Raw genomic sequence first — 19,300 nt, forward strand, 5'->3', positions numbered from 1 at the left:
TTTCTGCCCGTTGTCATGCGATATCTGCCGTTTGTAAACTTTGAACTTTTTTTCAATTCTCTTCTTACACCATTCGACCAGTTTTGGTCACGGGAATGAAAATTGTAAATTTTGTTTTTTACCACAACCTCAAAGGTGAGATAAATACCTGTTTTATTTATTAACAATGTTCAATTGCATCCATATGTTGATTCGATACATCCCAGTGAACTCAAAATAAAAGACATCAGTCTTCCATATTTGCTTCATATTTGTATATTTTATTGAATATGAATCTTAACGGCAAACTGAAAACTCAACTTTATGACAAACGACAATGACAAATCAGCTTCTCCATCGTCAAATTCCCATACTGATTCCACCCACAAGTACTCTGAAGTTGAAATTAAAAATATGCTGGAGTTCCTCATTGACAATATGTTCGTAGTCTTTGGTGATCAGGTCTTCCAACATTCTGTTGGAATTCCCATGGACACGAACTGTGCTCCTTTGGTTTTTGATCTGTTTATATATTCTTATGAGGCAGAATTTATTCAAAAGCTTTTACATGAGAAGAAAAAATCTCTTGCAGTGGCCTTCATCTAGACATGTAGATATATCGAAGACATTTTATTTATTAACAATAATCATTTGCATTCATATGTCGATTCGATATATCCCAGTGAAGTCGAAATAAGAAGACACCACAGAGTCCTCCACATCTTCTTCGTACTTAGATATTTCATTGAAAATAGTTATTAATGACAATCTAAAAACACAAATTATAACAAACGGGATGATTTCAGCTTCTCCATCGTCAACTTCCCATATTTATGTAGCAATATTCCATAATCACCTGCATATGGTGTTTATATATCTCAATTCATTCGATGCACAAGAGCTTGTTCTGCGTATGATCAGTTTTTAAATCGAGAAAGACTGCTTACAATCACGTTGATATTACAGAGTTTCAACAGTCTCTTTCAGCAGTCAGCATTTTGCAAATTCTATGGTCGTTATAACGATCTAGTTTGCCCATACAACCTTTTATTTGGTCAAATGCTTTCTGATATGTTTCATACGAATTTTTAGGCCGTTCTTTACACACTAATTCTCTGTTTATCTGATCGAGATTTAGGGCTCACGGCGGGTGTGACTGTTCGACAGGGGATGCTTACTCCTTCTAGGCACTTGATCCCACCTCTGGTATATCCAGGGGTCCGTATTTGCCCAGCTTTACTTTGTATTACTTATAAGAGTTATGAGATTGATCACTGTTCGTTATCTTCACCTTTTCGTGTACCAATTTTCCATGACCTGTATATGACGTTTATGTCTCTCGATTGATTCGATAGGCTAGAGAATGTTTTGCGTATGATCAATTTTTAAATCAATGCGAGTTACTGACAAAAAGTTTATATTATATGGGTTTTAACAATTTTGTATGAAATAAACATTTCACAAATTCTATGGTCGTTATAATGATCTTATTTGCAAAGGTAGGTCGAATGCCGTCTGACATGTTTCATACATGTACCAATTGTTCGGCCGTTCTCAAAATAGAGGGCATATGGCAAGTGTGGTCCGTCAATAGGGAATTCTTACTCCTCCAAGGCACCTGATTCCACCTTTGTTGAGTTTATGGATCTGTCTTTGCCCTACTCTCAATTTGCTATTCTTTACAGGATGAATGAAATTAATCACTGATTGCTCCACTTTCAAAATCAATCTTTTAACACATTTTCCTCCTTTCTCTTGAACTTGAAGCAGACAAACCGGGTTTACAGTTACAATGAGCTGGGACACATCTATTAATAATGTCTAAAGTTTCTTGCTCAGTGTTTGAGGCCCCAGGGTGGGTGTTCAATAGGTCATAGAGTAAAATCTATTATTTCAACCTTTCAATCTGCTTCGCTCAGAAACATCTTGCAGAAAAAATTGGGTGCTTAGTTAATTTATAATAGGCATAAAGTTTCCTACTAAAATTGTGAAATCTATGACCCAAGGGTGTGGGATCCAGGTACATGGTGGTGCATAGGTTATATACACTATCAACAAATCGTTGAAATTGTTCTTCACTCCTGGATATTCATCAGACAAATGGTAGCATAATTATAAAGTCTTTTAAAGACTTTTAATGAAATTGTAAAACTTCAATAACCCTTGGTCTGGTGTATAGGCTTTGGGACATAACTTTACAGAATTTATGTAATAAACCTGTAAAAACCTCCCTCACTCCCACAATTCTAGCCGACAAATTTGATAAATGGTTATCTTGAGCTTATAGCCCTCTTCCAGTAGTAAGGAGCTCATATCCCCATGTTTAACCATAGTACCTTGTTTGAGGTTCTGTTGTATTTCGGATGAATATTTCTATATGATCCTAAGCAAGCGTTGTTGATTTTTTTTTTTCAGATAACAAATGTCATTCTTTTTTTTTTTTTACGAGATTTATGAATTAGCTTCATGATATAACCACCGAAATTGATTCACAAAACTATTGTGGTGTAAATTGGCAAACATAGAACACCTACGATATTGTAGGTGTAGTACACCATTACACGTAACATAGTTAGACCTAATATCACTTGATCTACCGCAAGAGAACCGCAAGCTTAAAAGCTTCTTCACAAGATATCGGCAATTATCCCGCCAAAATGAGGGGTGAATTTTGCTACTGTCATGAAGTGAGTTTTTGATCAAATTATGAAACCAGGACAATTGATTCTTGCATAGAGGTTTTAAGAGCCTTTGGTCAACGTTATTGCAAATGTGACAGATTCATTTTTCTACATAAAAATAATAATGCAATTTTTTTTCTTTACAAGTTTTAATTATTAAAAGAAAATCCCACAATTGTTATTTCAAGAGTTAAAGAATTTTTGTTTGTCGCTGGTAATGACATCCATATAGGTCTACCTTCAGTTGCGGTTTGTTGTGATATGAAGTAGGATGAAATCGAACAAATCGCGCATCAACAGGAACCGGAAGTGAATACTTGTAATTCCCAGTGGATGCATGAAAGGCCTAGGAGAAAATCATCAGATTATAACCAAATATTTGTTACAATCTGTTACAATCGTATAATAATTATTCGAAATGATTTGTAAAGACATGATTTCGAAATTTCCTTTTAGCTGATGAAACCTCTGTCTTGAACTAAAATGTAAGTTAAATTCGTGCTTACATGTTTTCCTCCATTTGTGTTGTTAACGGAGAGGAATGTGGTGCCATCTACGCTAACAGAAAGGGTGTATGCGGTACTGTAGTACGAAGAACTGTAACCCTGGTTCCGTACAGCGTACACTTTGGTCAGGTTACCTTATAACACAAAGGAATACATCGGTAAATACCCATTACAAACAACGTAAGCACCAACACTTTCAAGAAACTCTTTGAATTCTCTAACTCCATATTACATTTCTATATCTGCTGAAACATCGTATAATAAATTTGTTATATATGAAGACATTACCTAAATCTACCTGTAACCACGAGTTGCTGTTAGATCCCACCCATCCATATCCAGAAGCACCATATCGTCCATTAGATTCCAAGTAGGTACTGTACGTAAGGTATCCGGACATTTGCGCATCTGGTATCTTGTTTCTATCATTTACCCCCAAACTCTGGGACACACAAGCTGACATAAACGAAGATCTATGTGATTTAATACGCGATTAACAATCAAGGTCTGATAGGAGTAATAGAAAATATAAATGGAGAGTTTTACGCAACTTCGCATTTCAATGTTTACATGTAACAGTTATCAAGACACAGGGATAGACATTAACTTTTCTTCTTTCTTGCCCTTCGGGCAAGTAAACTCGAAGTTTTACTTGTCCGAATGAAAAACTTAGTTGTCCGAAATATTTTAGGCTCTGATAAGCCTGTCAACCAGTAACTCTAATTATCTTAATTATCTTTCTCTGTCAATGGTGGTACAGTACGATCTACTAGAATGGGCCTTCGCTATAATCTAACGATTTGGTAAAAAAAAAAAAAAAAAAAAACCAGTAAGATATGGAGTTGGACTGTACGTTCTAATATTTGATATTCATCAAGTTTAACACAATTATTATAATAATCACATTTCCTATTTAAATAATCACTTGCCCCATCGGGCAAGTGTGTATCGAGTTTTACTTGTCTGAACTGGGTTTTCACTTGCCTCGGGCAATCGGACAACCGTTAATGTCGATCCCTGAGGCATCATTTAGTTTTGTTTTATTATATCATTCCATTTAAAACTGATAATGAAAAAACTTTCAATTATCATGCCGAATCCCTATAGCAAATCCGTAATTAGGTAGCACAAATATAGAAATACTCACAAAATTCACATCTTGGACCTCCATATCCGGTTCGGCATGTGCAGTTGAACCAACCTTTTGTATCTGTACACGTTCCACCGTGTAAGCAAGGGTTTGTTTCACAGTGATCTTTCACTACACAATCAACACAGAAATCAATGCTAAAATTTATTATCACAAATAAATAAATAAATAAATAAATGATGATATGTTTCATGCGGATTTATTTTTATTTTTTTCAATTTCCATTGCAAGTTATTCAAAAGGATATACCAATAGTTTCCATTTTGAAAAGAGCGTCAGCATATTTGTTGTGTTCATCGATGGCCCGAATGGTAAACTTGAAAATGTCTTCTACATCCGGTATAATGCCTGTAATATGACCCGTGACGTTGTTCAGGGTCACGCCTTCCGGTAGTTCTCCAGAAACAACCATGAAATGGAGATTCGTACCTTCAGGATCCTAGTTTTAAATTAAAATGGCTGTATCGCAGCAAGTTCATATTCTACTGTTATGTTACAGTGTGCAAAATCGTAGTCGTTAAACTTACCTCGGCATCAAGTTTGATGTTGATTCTCTGCTCGCCAATAAATGTTCCAAAGAAACCCATGTGCGCATGCTTTGACCAAATCGGAGGCATGCTTTTTGCCACCTGTGAATGTGTACAATGTTACTGTATACGTTTATACAAATTTACCATTGTGGCATTACGAACGACTTGTAGATCAGCAATACCTCTATGATTTTCAGAATGTCGTCGTTCTCAAACATCACGGATCCGCCCGGTCCTGGTTTGAGGTATACATCTTTCAGGTCGTAACCAGACTGTAAAAATAATAAAGACAAACAAATATGTACTTGATTTTGATTTCATGATTGGATTTTATGTTCAAGTATGTTTAAGAACGAGTTTGAAGTGTTTTTGTCAACTTTTAACTTCAAAGATCGCAATAAAGTGTTATCGTCACCATTTTGAATAAATCAGATGTTACATGTAACTTAATTGATGTGTAAACTAAATCTATCTATAGATTTTGTAATATGTCATAATTATTGAGTTGTTTGGTTGTTTGTTTTTTTTTAATTTATTTATTGGGGGGGGGGGGGGGGGGGGTCATCGGCACGTATGCTAAATCTTCGAAATGTCACATACACCACTAAGATGAAGAGGAGATCATTTTCTTACCTGTAGAATAATGTCGCCATCAGCCGGTGCGTGCACGGAGAGACTAGGATATTGTATATCCAGAACACTGCATAAGAAGAGGAGCTTTTTAATATCATAGTTTACATCAGAATTCTTTACAGGTAAATGTATATCATCAGTTTTCATTTTTAAGAATCCCAGACTTTTGAATTAAAATTGAATTGAATATTGATAAGAAAATACCCACCCATCGTCACAGCGAATACTAGCTATGAAAAGTACAACAGGAAAGAGCCTGGCCACCATTTTAATGGCCTTGTGAAGACGTTTCCGACAAGGTCACAGCTCCAAAACGAGGGCGTAAAATAAAACTTCTGAGTTACTAGATACTGAAACATGGGGTCAGAGAGATTACTGCTAAAATAATTAATAACATAAATAGACTGATTAATTATTTGGTAAACACACGAATTTAAAAATCGTCAAGGAAGAGCTTATGTACTAGGGCACCTTTTAATTTCGTCGTTTTTCTCTTCACTGACCCGTATATGCAGGATGCAGAATTTCATATATTCAATTTTTGTTTTACCTGGAATTGTTTATGGAAGGTAAAGAGTATGATGATAACAAATTGTATATTTTTTTTATATTATAGCAGGAATTGTCGTTCTGTTAAAACAAATGTTGTGACGCAGATTTCAGAACCTATTGTCTATTGTGAACAACTATACATTAATTGAAAGCGAAATGTATTTTTAAAACTGATGAACTTCTTTTCTTAAAGCTGTAAAAATGTTACAGAATTCCATTTAATGACTCATATTCCCGTTGTATTTTCCAGTTTCTTCCAGATTGATTATCCCAATGTGAATGTCTCTGCTGAACCCGGTGGAGACCTCACGTTCGAGGTTAGTATAGTCTCGTTCCAAAAGGGTATTTTCCTCTGCATGCTCTCTAGCCTTGTTCAATTAACTGATCTAACATGATCACAAAAATAGCTGTTAAAGCATTGAACATCCATGGATATCTAATTTGTTTTTGTATGTGAATTTATGTCAGTTGCGTTATATTGCTAACAGGCTGGTGTAGGTGGTGATGTTATTTTGAAACCAGGAGCTGGAGGCACCGTAATTATTGCAGGAACGGATCTCAGAAAATTTATAGAGGTGATTTTGTAAACAGTTCTGTCCATATTCTATAATTGATAGTTTTATGTAAGGCTTGCCTAAATAGATATATTAGCCACGACTTCGAATTTCAAACTTGTAATACAAAATCAAAATTTTCAGAAAGTGAAGAGTCTTCCGCCCATATGGACGAAACAGTCGGTTCACGGGTCACTGGGAGCGTTTACTTCCGGTACAAAATTGGCCGTGTCGGTAGAAGCAATGGTAAATATGTTTTACATTTCTATATCTTCTTGGTGGTAGGTGACAGTTTCAGCCAGTTGAAGCACGCCTCTATAAAAAGCGCCATTTTAATATGTAAATGATGTTGAAATTCCCTCGGCCAAATTGTCAGACGGTGTTTTCTTGAATATATAGTACTATGAACGATTTCGATTCTTAAAGAGGTTCGCACCTGACATTTGAAGTAATGTCAATTTTTTTGGGAAGTGTATCTTTGATTTCTACATTGAAGAAGAATTAGGAAATTAAAAAGAAAAACTGGGGTCGCAATGCTTGTTATTGAGCTATAGTGATATAAATATGACCTTATTGCACTTAAAACTTATTCAACTAAACTTGATTTTTCTGTTAGTGTCAACACAACATAAGCAACACAAATCAATCATTACATAAAATAGATACACAATCATGTCCTCTAACACTACAGATGAAAAAATAAATTAATACTAGTAAAGGAAATAAATAATGACCCTTTTGCACTTGATATACGCAAAACTTCATGATATCAAAATTGAGAGTTTAAAAAGACATATTAGGAGTAATGTCAATTTCTAAAATTTTACATAATTTTCAAGGTCTGGTCTTCCAATTTAAAATGCAACTAAAAAAAAGTGGGGGTTGGAGATCAAAGTTTTTGGCGAAAATACTGAATTTTTATACAAAATTTCGAATGAATTAATTAAAACTTTTTTAAGAATCGGTGTACTGTTTGGAAAAATATATCAACCAAGTTAATAAATTACAACATTTGAACTAGTTCCAAGTCTCAACTACCTGTATCATAAATTATAAAACTGAAATACACATATAGGGATATAAAAATAGACGATACATTGGATTAAACAGAAACTGTAATATCGTGCAGAATTAGAACTTTTTGATTAGTGAATCCTTCGCCCCAAAATATAGTCCCTGTCAAACACTTTCAATTTGAATTGACACAAAAAAAAAATTCAGCTGGATAAGGTTCAGCAATAGATGTGTAATATATTTGCACCAATAGGATCAGTTTTGAACCAGTGAATACTTAGTTGTAGCATCCTGCGCAGTTGTATTCAAAAGCTCAGGAGCTAACTTCCTTAATCAAAAATGTCTCGAAATTGCGAGATTGGTAAAGAGCGGGTTTTGTTTTTTTATCAGCAAATGATGCAATGTTTTGGGGGGAAATGTATAATTTTCGTCGATTTCGTGGAATCTACATACATGTACCTATGAGTTCAGGTTACGCCAAGTCAAACTGACTTGACTCAATTCCTTCTCTCCTCCCGGAGATTAGGGCTTCAACGTGCATCTTCCAATATGGAGAGTTGGGGTTTTGTTTTTACCACGAAGTGACATGATTGTTTATTGAAGCAAAAATGTGATAATTGAAAAAGAAAGTAAAAGTTGACTACTTTCAAATCATTTTATTTTTTTCAAAATCATTTAATGTTTTCTATCAAAAATCATGTCTGGCATGATCTCTATTTATGTATACTCAAAAAGGGTTCATGCATTATAACTTTGTTGAAGTATCTAGTAAAACTGTTTTATTTCTTTTTGACTTTGTTGAAGTATCTAGTAAAACTGTTCTATTTCTTTTTAACTTTGTTGAAATATCTAGTAAAACTGTTTTATTTCTTTTTGACTTTGTTGAAGTATCTAGTAAAACTGTTCTATTTCTTTTTAACTTTGTTGAAATATCTAGTAAAATCGTTTTATTTCTTTTTAACTTTGTTGAAGTATCTAGTAAAACTGTTCTATTTCTTTTTAACTTTGTTGAAATATCTAGTAAAATCGTTTTATTTCTTTTTAACTTTGTTGAAGTATCTAGTAAAACCGTTCTATTTCTTTTTAACGTTGTCCCTATTCTCCTCAAACAGATTATATAGAGCTAGTATCAGATATAGCCATGGGGTTGATGTACATGTATTTATATTCTTTGCGACAAGAATGAATTTGGATATTCAATATTTCATAGTGATTAAAGATTTGAATTGCACATTGATCTATAGCAATGCATATGTCGGTTTGACTTTGGTGAAACCTTAACATCCTACATAAAATGCTAAAAGAATTAGAATATTCTCCATAAACACATTTTGACTATCTTCTCATCCACGAACCAGCTTTTCTTTCTCTCTCTCAAAGACCCCACGAAATTGTATGTCTGTATCGGTGAGGAAAACATACAAGATTCAGTGTTTTATCCACTACAGGACCCAGATGGTGGTAACATACAGTATAGGGTAATTTCCGGTCATCTACCACCCGGAACATCTCTGAACTCTTCCACTGGAGTCATCACCGGTACAGCCCCCGATATAGACGCAACATATACATTCGGAATTCGCGCTACTGACCGCCATGGAAAATATGCTGATGGGACGTTCTCTATTGATATAAGAGGTTTCAAATGATTCTTAATATTTTACTTTACGTTTAAAACTAACCTTTTGTGGAATAACATTGAAACTTTTCAAACAATACAGAGCAATTTCGATGATTTCATACTCGCCTATTTAAATGCCTATATAACAACGCAAAATGTACCAACGACACAAAATGTAATAATTTTACGTTCTTACATTGTGCGTCGAGTTTAAGACAGAATGCAATTACACAAAATGTGATATTAATTCTCTTTAATTTAATTAACAATATCAGGATCTTTATATATGACCGCAATTATTACATTTGATGTGTCATTATATTTTGTGTCGATTTCAACGCAACATGTAATTAACACAATTTATTTTTATCTAATTTCTTTTTTAAATAATGAATACTATGTACAGAAATTAAGACAATTATATCGTAAATTCAATAAGAGAACAATTATCTGATTCATTTAAAGCACGCATTAATTCAAACTTAAAGATATCATTAATTGATTATATTTTCCATTACTTGAGTTTATAATACATTGGTATATTTATAACATTTTGCGTTATTACATTCTGTACATTGAACTCGATGGAAAATGCAATAAGTCAAAAAGTAATATTGAGTTTATTATATTTTTCGTTATTACATTTTGCGTTGCTACATTCCTATTTATGTAGCACATGACGTGGATTGATTGATTGTATATTGTTTAACGTCCCTCTCGGGAATATTTCACTCATATGGAGACGTACACATGACGTAGATAAACATATAGTAACGTATTATGTAGAACGAGATCAGTGTAGCAGCAACCCTTGTCAAAATGGCGGCACATGTTCGGATGATTTTGGAAGGTACGACTGCGCATGCTCAACTGACTATGGAGGACAACACTGTGAGCTACGTATGTATTCACTTTATCTCTCAGCAAAATTGTCTGTATAATCTGTACAAGTATGATTACTGGAGACTCGCTTTCTTAACCAGGATGCGACTCAAACCCCTTTGGAGTTGACAACGCGAAAAAGACAATCCCAGACGCCCAAATGTCCGCACACTACACGTTTTCTAATCATTTTGCCTCCAATGGTCGATTGCATAGTCGTGACGGTTGGATCGGAGAGGCTTCCAACTCATGGCTTCAGGTTTATGTCAAATTTGCTTAGATGTTTGCTTTAACTATGTACACCATTCCTAATTAGTCTAGTGTCAGTATCCTAAAGTTAGAATCAGTCTAGGTGGTAACTTGAATTTAAATGCAAAATAATCAATATATCAATTTTATTTTCAATTAATCGTCTTTATATGAAAGGTGAAGATAACGAACAGTGACAATATATATATATATATATATATATATATATATATATATATATATAAATATATAACATGTAAAACAAATCTGTTATTTGTTTGGTGTAGGTTGACCTGGGAGAGACACGGGTTGTTCACTCAGTCGCTACACAGGGTTATCGGTCTTCCACCTACTACACACTGTCGTACAAACTTCAATATAGCACAGACGGAAACAACTTCCACGACGTCATCGGGAGTAACGGATCCCCAAAGGTACACTCACTCTGCATGTAAATTCAATTTACAGAGTCATCAACCTATGTGACTACAAATGCGAAATGGTGTTAACGCTGCTGTTGTTTCACCTCAAGCTTTTAAAATTCGCCATGAGAATTGGCCTTGATAGTCTAAGGGTGTACTTCTGTCGCGTCGAGTTCATCTGCAGTCGCGTTTCAGCGCTTTCATGTCTATTTTAGGAATTCTTTGGAAGCAGCGCTTACGACTCGGTGATTAAACACTACCTTCCCAACAGAATCAGTGCAAGGTTCATCCGGTTTGTTCCGCTAACATGGCACAATGGTGGGAAACCAGGTCTTCGTGTGGAAGTGTATGGATGTTGACCAGAAACGCAATCCGAACCTTACGTTCTCAATAGCTCCGCAGAAGGATATCTTTGGTTTTTTTTGGACTTTCCATTCCTCATAAAATCAATTGTAATTATCGTCATATCTTCATACGTATCTTAAAACAGAGATAACATTTAATTTTATGCCATTACTTTGCTTTTAGTTGCGGTAGACAAAAATTATAAAAGGAATGATCCATAAATGAGTCTAGTGGTCGCCAAGACACCATGCCGTCGTCACAGAGTTCTTGTAATGACGTCACATTCCCAAAGTAATGAGGATCCTGAAATATATATATACAAATCATAGCCAGTGCTGCGATAGAAATTTTGGTCAATTAGAATTCCTGTGTACAGAATTATAATGCAAAAAGACCCTCATTAAAAGAGAGAAGAAAGAATGGAGCCACGTGAATCATGTGGAATTCATACAAATGGTCGGGCTGTATGGCTAACAAAATCAATGGAGATGCTATGATAGAAATTATTTGTTTAATTATCATTCCCTGAAATCAATTAAAATCATCTCCCATTCGAACACAAGAAACGAAGTACAAAATGTAGTTGGGAATATACAGTAGTCGTGGGATAGCTGGTGATTGTGTAGTGCCTACATGAAATGAGTCGGCATCGGATTCGACATCTTAAGCTTAATAATTATGCTCAGTTTTAATGATATGGTCCACTTATTTATACATGCACATGTTTGGCGTCACAATCATGTTTAATTTCCGTTATATTTCAATGCATTCGTTTGAACTTTCATTTCGAAAAAGAATTATAAAATTTACATAATCTGACTTCCGTTACCAATATTCATGAAGCATTGAAAAAACAATCTCATACGCACAACAATAAGCAGAGATTTCTTTTCCAGCGACACCCCTACAATCCCCTTAGAGGCATTGTCCGTATCGCCGCCTGTAAAAGAAAAGTGATCAAAATCAATATCTATATCATGCCATAAGTTCATATCAGAATTTTCACAATGCTAAATTTGGTGAAATGCATCATAACAAAAATCTTTTGATTAATCTGGATCTTGCTCGTTCACGTAAAAAAAGTATTACCCATCATGATGACCGAGCCAATCTCCCGGAAGTGCTTTTGGAAGTCAGGTAGATATTCTATCAGTTTGTCTCCCGACGTCACGTGAATTAGTCTGCACGGAACCTATATAATTAAGAGAACCTCAATGATAAGCTTTAAAAACAACACATAAAATACATGTCTCCTTTTTGTGGTATATAAACATTAACAGTTGGCGCTGACGCATGTGCGTCAATTCACGATTAGGGAAAATAGGAAACAGAGAAACTAAGAATGTAGCAATTGATGATTCCGAATTGCTCTAAATAGTCTGATCTACGATTTCGCTAAATTCTGAATACACTAATTCAAAATATATATTGTAATTTGAACATGTGACTTTTTCATCTTTAAACGTTACCTCATAAAAATAGTCGATACATATACATATTTCAAAGCTGCCTATCCAGTTTTTGGAACCAGCAAACGATTTCGGTTTGTCGTTCATAGCAACTAGGGCGTCTTGAATCTGTGTTAATGAAGGAACCTCGCGCATGCTCTCCCCTCGTTGCCCTTTGATCCATGAACACATCGTCTGAAGTGTCCGATATCCACATCCCCATCCCTGTAATAAATATAAATTCTACATGTAACACAGTTTGCCGTTATGAAATTGACAATAAACCCATTGACGCCAAAAAAAAAACCCACCGTGTTGCGTCAATGAATTTATTGTAGATTTTATACCTTGATGTCGTCTGCAATGTCTTTATCTCTCCTAAAGGATTGTATTATGTACAAGTTTTAAAACAGACTTAACCGTAGTAAGATAAAAATGACCTCGTTGTCGGTCTTGGGTTATAGTTGGGGCTCGGGACATAATATCTAAACTGGGGATTATTCTCCATAAGTCACTATTTCTTAATTCTCACAATACCAACCAAAAAAACCCTAGAGCCATGCATGCTCATTCTGGAAAGTCATAGGGCCTACAACACAGGAAAGTCATAGGGCCTACAACACAGGAAAGTCATAGGGCCTACAACACAGGAAAATCATAGGGCCTACATAAAAACGTGACGTTCCCTCACAATATGGACATTTCCAATGACCTTGACATTTAACATTTATACTCTTGGAACTCATTTTTATGAATTGTAACATACTTGGAGGATCGCAAAAAATACCAATAATTGTTGTACAAAAAGGAAGAAATCTTGGTTTTTCGCTAAAGTAACTTTCAATTTGACCTTAAAAACTGTAAAATATACATTCTAGACAATAATCTAGTATTATGGGGCAAGTAAAAAATCATTCATACTTAGAAATATACTTCGAAACTAATTCAAATGGGGGGGGTGGTGGGTGGTTCTGGGTAAACACCCACTGAAATTTCGGACCAAAATTACACCTGCAGCTGTGTATCCATCATTTCAATGTGTTTATTTTATTCTTAATTACGTGTATTTCAAAATTTATTATTATTATTAGATAAACAAGTATTTTATATCATTGTTACGCTTTTGAATTTGCATCATTTTAAGTACATTCATTATAAAGATTCAACTGAGCTGTTTCTAACAACTGCGACAGATAAGTGTTGAGTTTTGTAAGTGCAAACGGTTTTACACTTTTATTTCTTAGTTTGCAACTCGTCATAAATATTGATAAAAAAAATGTGAGGAAAAAATGTTTCAAACTTTTGTATTCAGGAATCAACATCCACAAACCAATGTTACAAGTAAAAGGCCAAGGTCATTTTGAACGTTGTGATTTCATCGCTCGTTCTTTTCACAAGCATTGAGATTTCTCGCTCGTAATTCGCATGAGGGACTTTTTAACCCTGGATGGATTTCTACGTAGGAGAAAATAACTATTATGACGACTTTATACATGGGAAAATTTAAGGCACCTTTTCCCCGGGTTAATTAACTTGTGCCTGATTTTCTTGGTCTTCTTTTCTCGGAGGGAAATAATACGTAATATTTGCATCACAATTGGTGTAGGGTGATAATAATCAAAACTATAAAAACATCCATTCGGTTGCACTGAAATCACATCTAAGAAAAGGGGTTATGTCATACTAAGAACAAGTACTTCTATACCAGCCTATTCAATTCAGAAATCTAGACTTTATCATATAGATATATTCAGTTGATTCTATTACATTTTGTAATATATATATACATATATATTCTATTACATTTTGTACTTTCTCTCTCTCTCTCTCTCTCTATATATATATATATATATATTTCATTGTAGATATAAAATTTACGATATGAAAGTTTCCTTTAGTGTACCTCTCCCATCAACAAAAACAAAATGTACTAGCGCCTCACTTTCTAACAGCTTTCTTACCCTATCGTCCACCCCATCACAACCGTAGTGATAATAAAGGTAATCCCCGCGGACTGAGACAGCGTCCGTAGCAACGGGAAGTAACGATTTATGGACGTTCTCTCTCAACGTGTTCATTATACGACACCGCTCCTCAAGCCACAGATCGCACAAGCGCGGCACGGGAGATAACTCCAAATGAGTGCATGAAACGTCCACTGGGGAACTCGAAGGGGGATGAGATGCGTTATTAAGATTATCATTAATGCTCAATTTTGTCCTACATGGAAATAATCGATGAAAGCTATCAAAAAATACATTAAAAGAAACTGCAATTTTATTATAAAAGCTGAGTTTTTAATCTACGATAGATGAAGACGAAGAGGAAATTGATTTGTGGGGGAAAAATCTGCATTGATGAAACATTGATCAAAGATTACCCAATATCAGCAAGGTAAATTGATCCATTTAAGCCTTTCCTATACTCTATACTATATGAATCATTTTGGTTTAGCCCTGGATAAATGTTTTTAGAAGGAATAAAAGATGTCGAAATAAAATCTACCACTTAACGTCAAACACGTAATATCAATACATGTATATCCATGTGTTGGACACTCTACATGAATACTGCTATCTAGTGGGAAATGTTAGTAATTCTTTGATAAGGAGGCGACATCTAAATCGTGCGCAGAAAAAGTCACGCTCTAAATAGAGAGGTTTCTGTAACGGTAATATCGTAGTGTATATCAGATTGTTCCTAGAGAGCCACTGTTATACATCTAACTACCATCACGTGTACATCAGATTGTTCCTAGAGACCCACTGTTATACAAATAACTATCATCACGTGTACATCAGATTGTTCCTAGAGACCCACTGTTATACAAATAACTATCATCACGTGTACATCAGATTGTTCCTAGAGAGCCACTGTTATATAGCTAACTACCATCACGTGTACATCAGATTGTTCCTAGAGAGCCACTGTTATACAAATAACTATCATCACGTGTACATCAGATTGTTCCTAGAGAGCCACTGTTATACAAATAACTATCATCACGTGTACATCAGATTGTTCCTAGAGAGCCACTGTTATACAAATAACTACCATCACGTGTACATCAGATTGTTCCTAGAGAGCCACTGTTATACATCTAACTACCATCACGTGTATATCAGATTGTTCCTAGAGAGCCACTGTTATATAGCTAACTACCATCACGTGTACATCAGATTGTTCCTAGAGAGCCACTGTTATACAAATAACTATCATCACGTGTACATCAGATTGTTCCTAGAGAGCCACTGTTATACATCTAACTACCATCACGTGTACATCAGATTGTTCCTAGAGAGTCACTGTTATACAAATAACTATCATCACGTGTATATCAGATTGTTCCTAGAGAGCCACTGTTATATAGCTAACTACCATCACGTGTATATCAGATTGTTCCTACATAGCCACTGTTATATAGATAACTACCATCACGTGTGTATCAGATTGTTCATTTAGAGCCACTGTTATACATCTAACTACCATCACGTGTACATCAGATTGTTCCTACATAGCCACTGTTATACAAATAACTATCATCACGTGTACATCAGATTGTTCCTAGAGAGCCACTGTTATATAGCTAACTACCATCACGTGTACATCAGATTGTTCCTACATAGCCACTGTTATACAAATAACTACCATCACGTGTATATCAGATTGTTCCTAGAGAGCCACTGTTATACAAATAACTATCATCACGTGTATATCAGATTGTTCCTTTAGAGCCACTGTTATACAAATAACTATCATCACGTGTATATCAGATTGTTCCTAGAGAGCCACTGTTATATAGCTAACTACCATCACGTGTACATCAGATTGTTCCTAGAGAGCCACTGTTATATAGCTAACTACCATCACGTGTACATCAGATTGTTCCTAGAGAGCCACTGTTATACAAATAACTATCATCACGTGTACATCAGATTGTTCCTAGAGAGCCACTGTTATATAGCTAACTACCATCACGTGTACATCAGATTGTTCCTACATAGCCACTGTTATACAAATAACTACCATCACGTGTATATCAGATTGTTCCTAGAGAGCCACTGTTATACAAATAACTATCATCACGTGTATATCAGATTGTTCCTTTAGAGCCACTGTTATACAAATAACTATCATCACGTGTATATCAGATTGTTCCTAGAGAGCCACTGTTATATAGCTAACTACCATCACGTGTACATCAGATTGTTCCTAGAGAGCCACTGTTATATAGCTAACTACCATCACGTGTACATCAGATTGTTCCTAGAGAGCCACTGTTATACAAATAACTATCATCACGTGTACATCAGATTGTTCCTTTAGAGCCACTGTTATACAGATAACTACCATCACCAGTTCTTATTGTATAATTCATAAATTAAACTAATCATGATCAAGTTAAAATCCAATTCACCGGCAGTATTCAAAGAATAACATTTATTTACAAGATATATGTGTTACATATACCAAAAAAGGGTCCCATGAGGCATACATGTGCACATGTGTGTAAACAATATGTACTTCAACAAGATAAAGGGAAAATATTTTCATATCGAATAGCTTGAATTGTAATTGCACATGTATATATCTTTTCTCTGTATGTCAAATATTAACTGCTTATTACATGCAATCTGTTGCTTTTAATCAGTAATATTGTTGGTATGTTATTGTACGGCTCATGCGAGAATTTCTACACTACAGTGGACAAGGCACCAACTTCAGACTTATGCACGAGCTAACGGTCATAACAAGGAGGGAGGGTTCTTAACCGTGTCAACGATTACCGTGAAACAGGACCTGCGCTGTATAGGATCCGAAAGACCCATTGATTTACTTATGCATAGCCCACATACATGTACATACATACACATGTACACACGTACAAACGATTATACACACACACACATATATAACATGTACAGACATACATAAATGCATGCAATGCATTGGATACATACATATATAATTGCATACATACATATATACATACATACATATGTATTACACTTGTTTTCGTATTCATAAACTATATATTAGTTTCTCTTCTGGTGTTAAAAGTGGAGAACTGCAGCACGAATCTGCCAAAGCTTTTAGGATGAGTAAACGTTCAGGGTTGCATCTGAGGCAATGAAACAGATTTCATTTCCGATATCCCGTGTGTTGTATTGTAAGCATGTTCTGATTGAAACTAGTAATTAAGCATTGCTTTAACAATTGGACAGCTACCATATTTAATTATTTTTTCTGTGAGACCCAAGGACTGATTTGAAGGACTGAACATGTAATGTTTGACATCTTTTAATGCTACTACAAAATTCTGTCCAAATCAACATTTTTTCATTTCTGAATTTGGAAGCAAAGGAGCAATGGTTAATAGTGTACATTATAAGCACGTGGTATCGTCGGTTTTCAAAGGGGGGGGGGGTAGCCGAAAATAATTTTCGACAAGCAAAATAAAAAGGCTTTAAAAAAAGCAAACAAATAATTGTAGATGTATATACATGTATAAGCTTCCATAATGATGAACTAATTGTTAAAAGTTTATACTTTATACAGAATCAACATAAAATCCAATAGTAGGTACTGGTAAATACTATCATTTCTTTCTGCATTTCAGAACAGGGGTTTGAACATGCAATGTTTTTTTTTTTATACATTTCGGACAACATGCGGAAGAGAATGAGTTATTAAAATACTGAAATATATTTTTCCATTATTTCGTTCAGAAATGTAAATTTTTCAAAACTATTTCTGCCAGCTTCATCTTTATTTTTGTCGGATTGATTTTAACACACCCATCATTACAGTATTTGTCTAATATATTAAGTTTGTGATAGTAATCCCTACCGTACGTTTGAGAATAAAACCTAGGCACCATGATGCACAAAGCAGTGAATAATAGGATTATTGAGCTTGATTAAATTAAGGGATTTATCTAAATATTTTGGTACATATATGCAAGTCATTTACAAATATCTTGAAATTCATCTTATGCAGCGGAAGTCAGTAATTTTGTTCTTGATTTTCACACACGATATACTGTTTTGATACATATTTTAAATTATGCTATTTAAGATTGATTGATTGAATATTGTTTTACGTCCCTCTGAAGAATTTTTCACTCATATGGAGACGTCACCACTGCCGGTGAAGGGCTGCAAAATTTAGGCCTATGCTAGGCGCTTATGGCCATTGAGCAGGGAGGGATCTTTATCGTGTCACACCTGCTGCGACACGGGTCCTCGGTTTTTGCGGTCTCATACGAAGGACCGCCCCAATTAGTCGCTTCTTACGACAAGCAAGGGGGTACTGAGGACCTATTCTAACCCGGATCCCCACAGGATTGCTATTTAAGAAAAAGAATCACAACTCCTCATTGAGGAAGTTGAAATTTTAGCAGAGCATGAATCAAAACATTTGGGGTAATTTTCAAATCATTTAATTTTACATGTTACACCTTTTTCATTGGTTGAAAAATTATTGGAATATCGCATCCAACGAAAAAAAAAATGACCGGATCTACTTTCTATTGCAATGTTGGAGATTCCTCTGGATGCTTCGTATTTATATATAGATTAGGGAATCCTGAAAAGAAAAACTTAACATTTCTATCGGTCTATATAAATTTATTAAACAAATACAAAAAAATATCAAATATAAATAATAATTAATTATGCAAAATGAAATAAACATGGCTATTTGAGGACCCCCCCCCCCCCCCCCCCCCCCCC

General features: G+C 35.0%; 3 protein-coding genes across 3 annotated transcripts; 1 reads left to right on the forward strand and 2 right to left on the reverse strand.

Annotated features, from left to right (window-relative positions):
• Positions 1 to 2,790: 2,790 nt before the first annotated feature.
• On the reverse strand, positions 2,791 to 5,754 carry LOC125676841 (uncharacterized). The gene is made up of 9 exons (XM_048914690.2): positions 5,688 to 5,754; positions 5,480 to 5,546; positions 5,029 to 5,118; positions 4,844 to 4,945; positions 4,566 to 4,755; positions 4,314 to 4,427; positions 3,455 to 3,622; positions 3,167 to 3,300; positions 2,791 to 3,006 (listed from the first exon to the last, which is right to left on the reverse strand). Exons 1-9 carry the CDS (start codon positions 5,744 to 5,746, stop codon positions 2,851 to 2,853), a joined length of 1,080 nt encoding a protein of 359 aa, XP_048770647.2. The 5' UTR covers positions 5,747 to 5,754; the 3' UTR covers positions 2,791 to 2,850.
• A 216-nt stretch (positions 5,755 to 5,970) lies between these two features.
• Positions 5,971 to 11,276, forward strand: LOC125676842 (lactadherin-like). Its single transcript, XM_048914691.2, has 9 exons — positions 5,971 to 6,048; positions 6,282 to 6,348; positions 6,520 to 6,606; positions 6,730 to 6,831; positions 9,048 to 9,237; positions 10,007 to 10,120; positions 10,204 to 10,361; positions 10,639 to 10,785; positions 10,989 to 11,276. The coding sequence occupies exons 1-9, from the start codon at positions 5,996 to 5,998 to the stop codon at positions 11,130 to 11,132; spliced, it is 1,062 nt and encodes a 353-aa protein (XP_048770648.2). The 5' UTR covers positions 5,971 to 5,995; the 3' UTR covers positions 11,133 to 11,276.
• LOC125676843 (ufm1-specific protease 1-like) lies at positions 10,483 to 14,714 on the reverse strand. Its single transcript, XM_048914692.2, has 5 exons — positions 14,528 to 14,714; positions 12,588 to 12,791; positions 12,208 to 12,310; positions 11,988 to 12,058; positions 10,483 to 11,421 (listed from the first exon to the last, which is right to left on the reverse strand). Exons 1-5 carry the CDS (start codon positions 14,642 to 14,644, stop codon positions 11,287 to 11,289), a joined length of 630 nt encoding a protein of 209 aa, XP_048770649.1. The 5' UTR covers positions 14,645 to 14,714; the 3' UTR covers positions 10,483 to 11,286.
• Between the last annotated feature and the right edge of the window lie 4,586 nt (positions 14,715 to 19,300).

The sequence above is a fragment of the Ostrea edulis genome, chromosome 3 (genome assembly GCF_947568905.1).
Source record: "Ostrea edulis chromosome 3, xbOstEdul1.1, whole genome shotgun sequence".
NCBI classification, from domain to species: domain Eukaryota; kingdom Metazoa; phylum Mollusca; class Bivalvia; order Ostreida; family Ostreidae; genus Ostrea; species Ostrea edulis.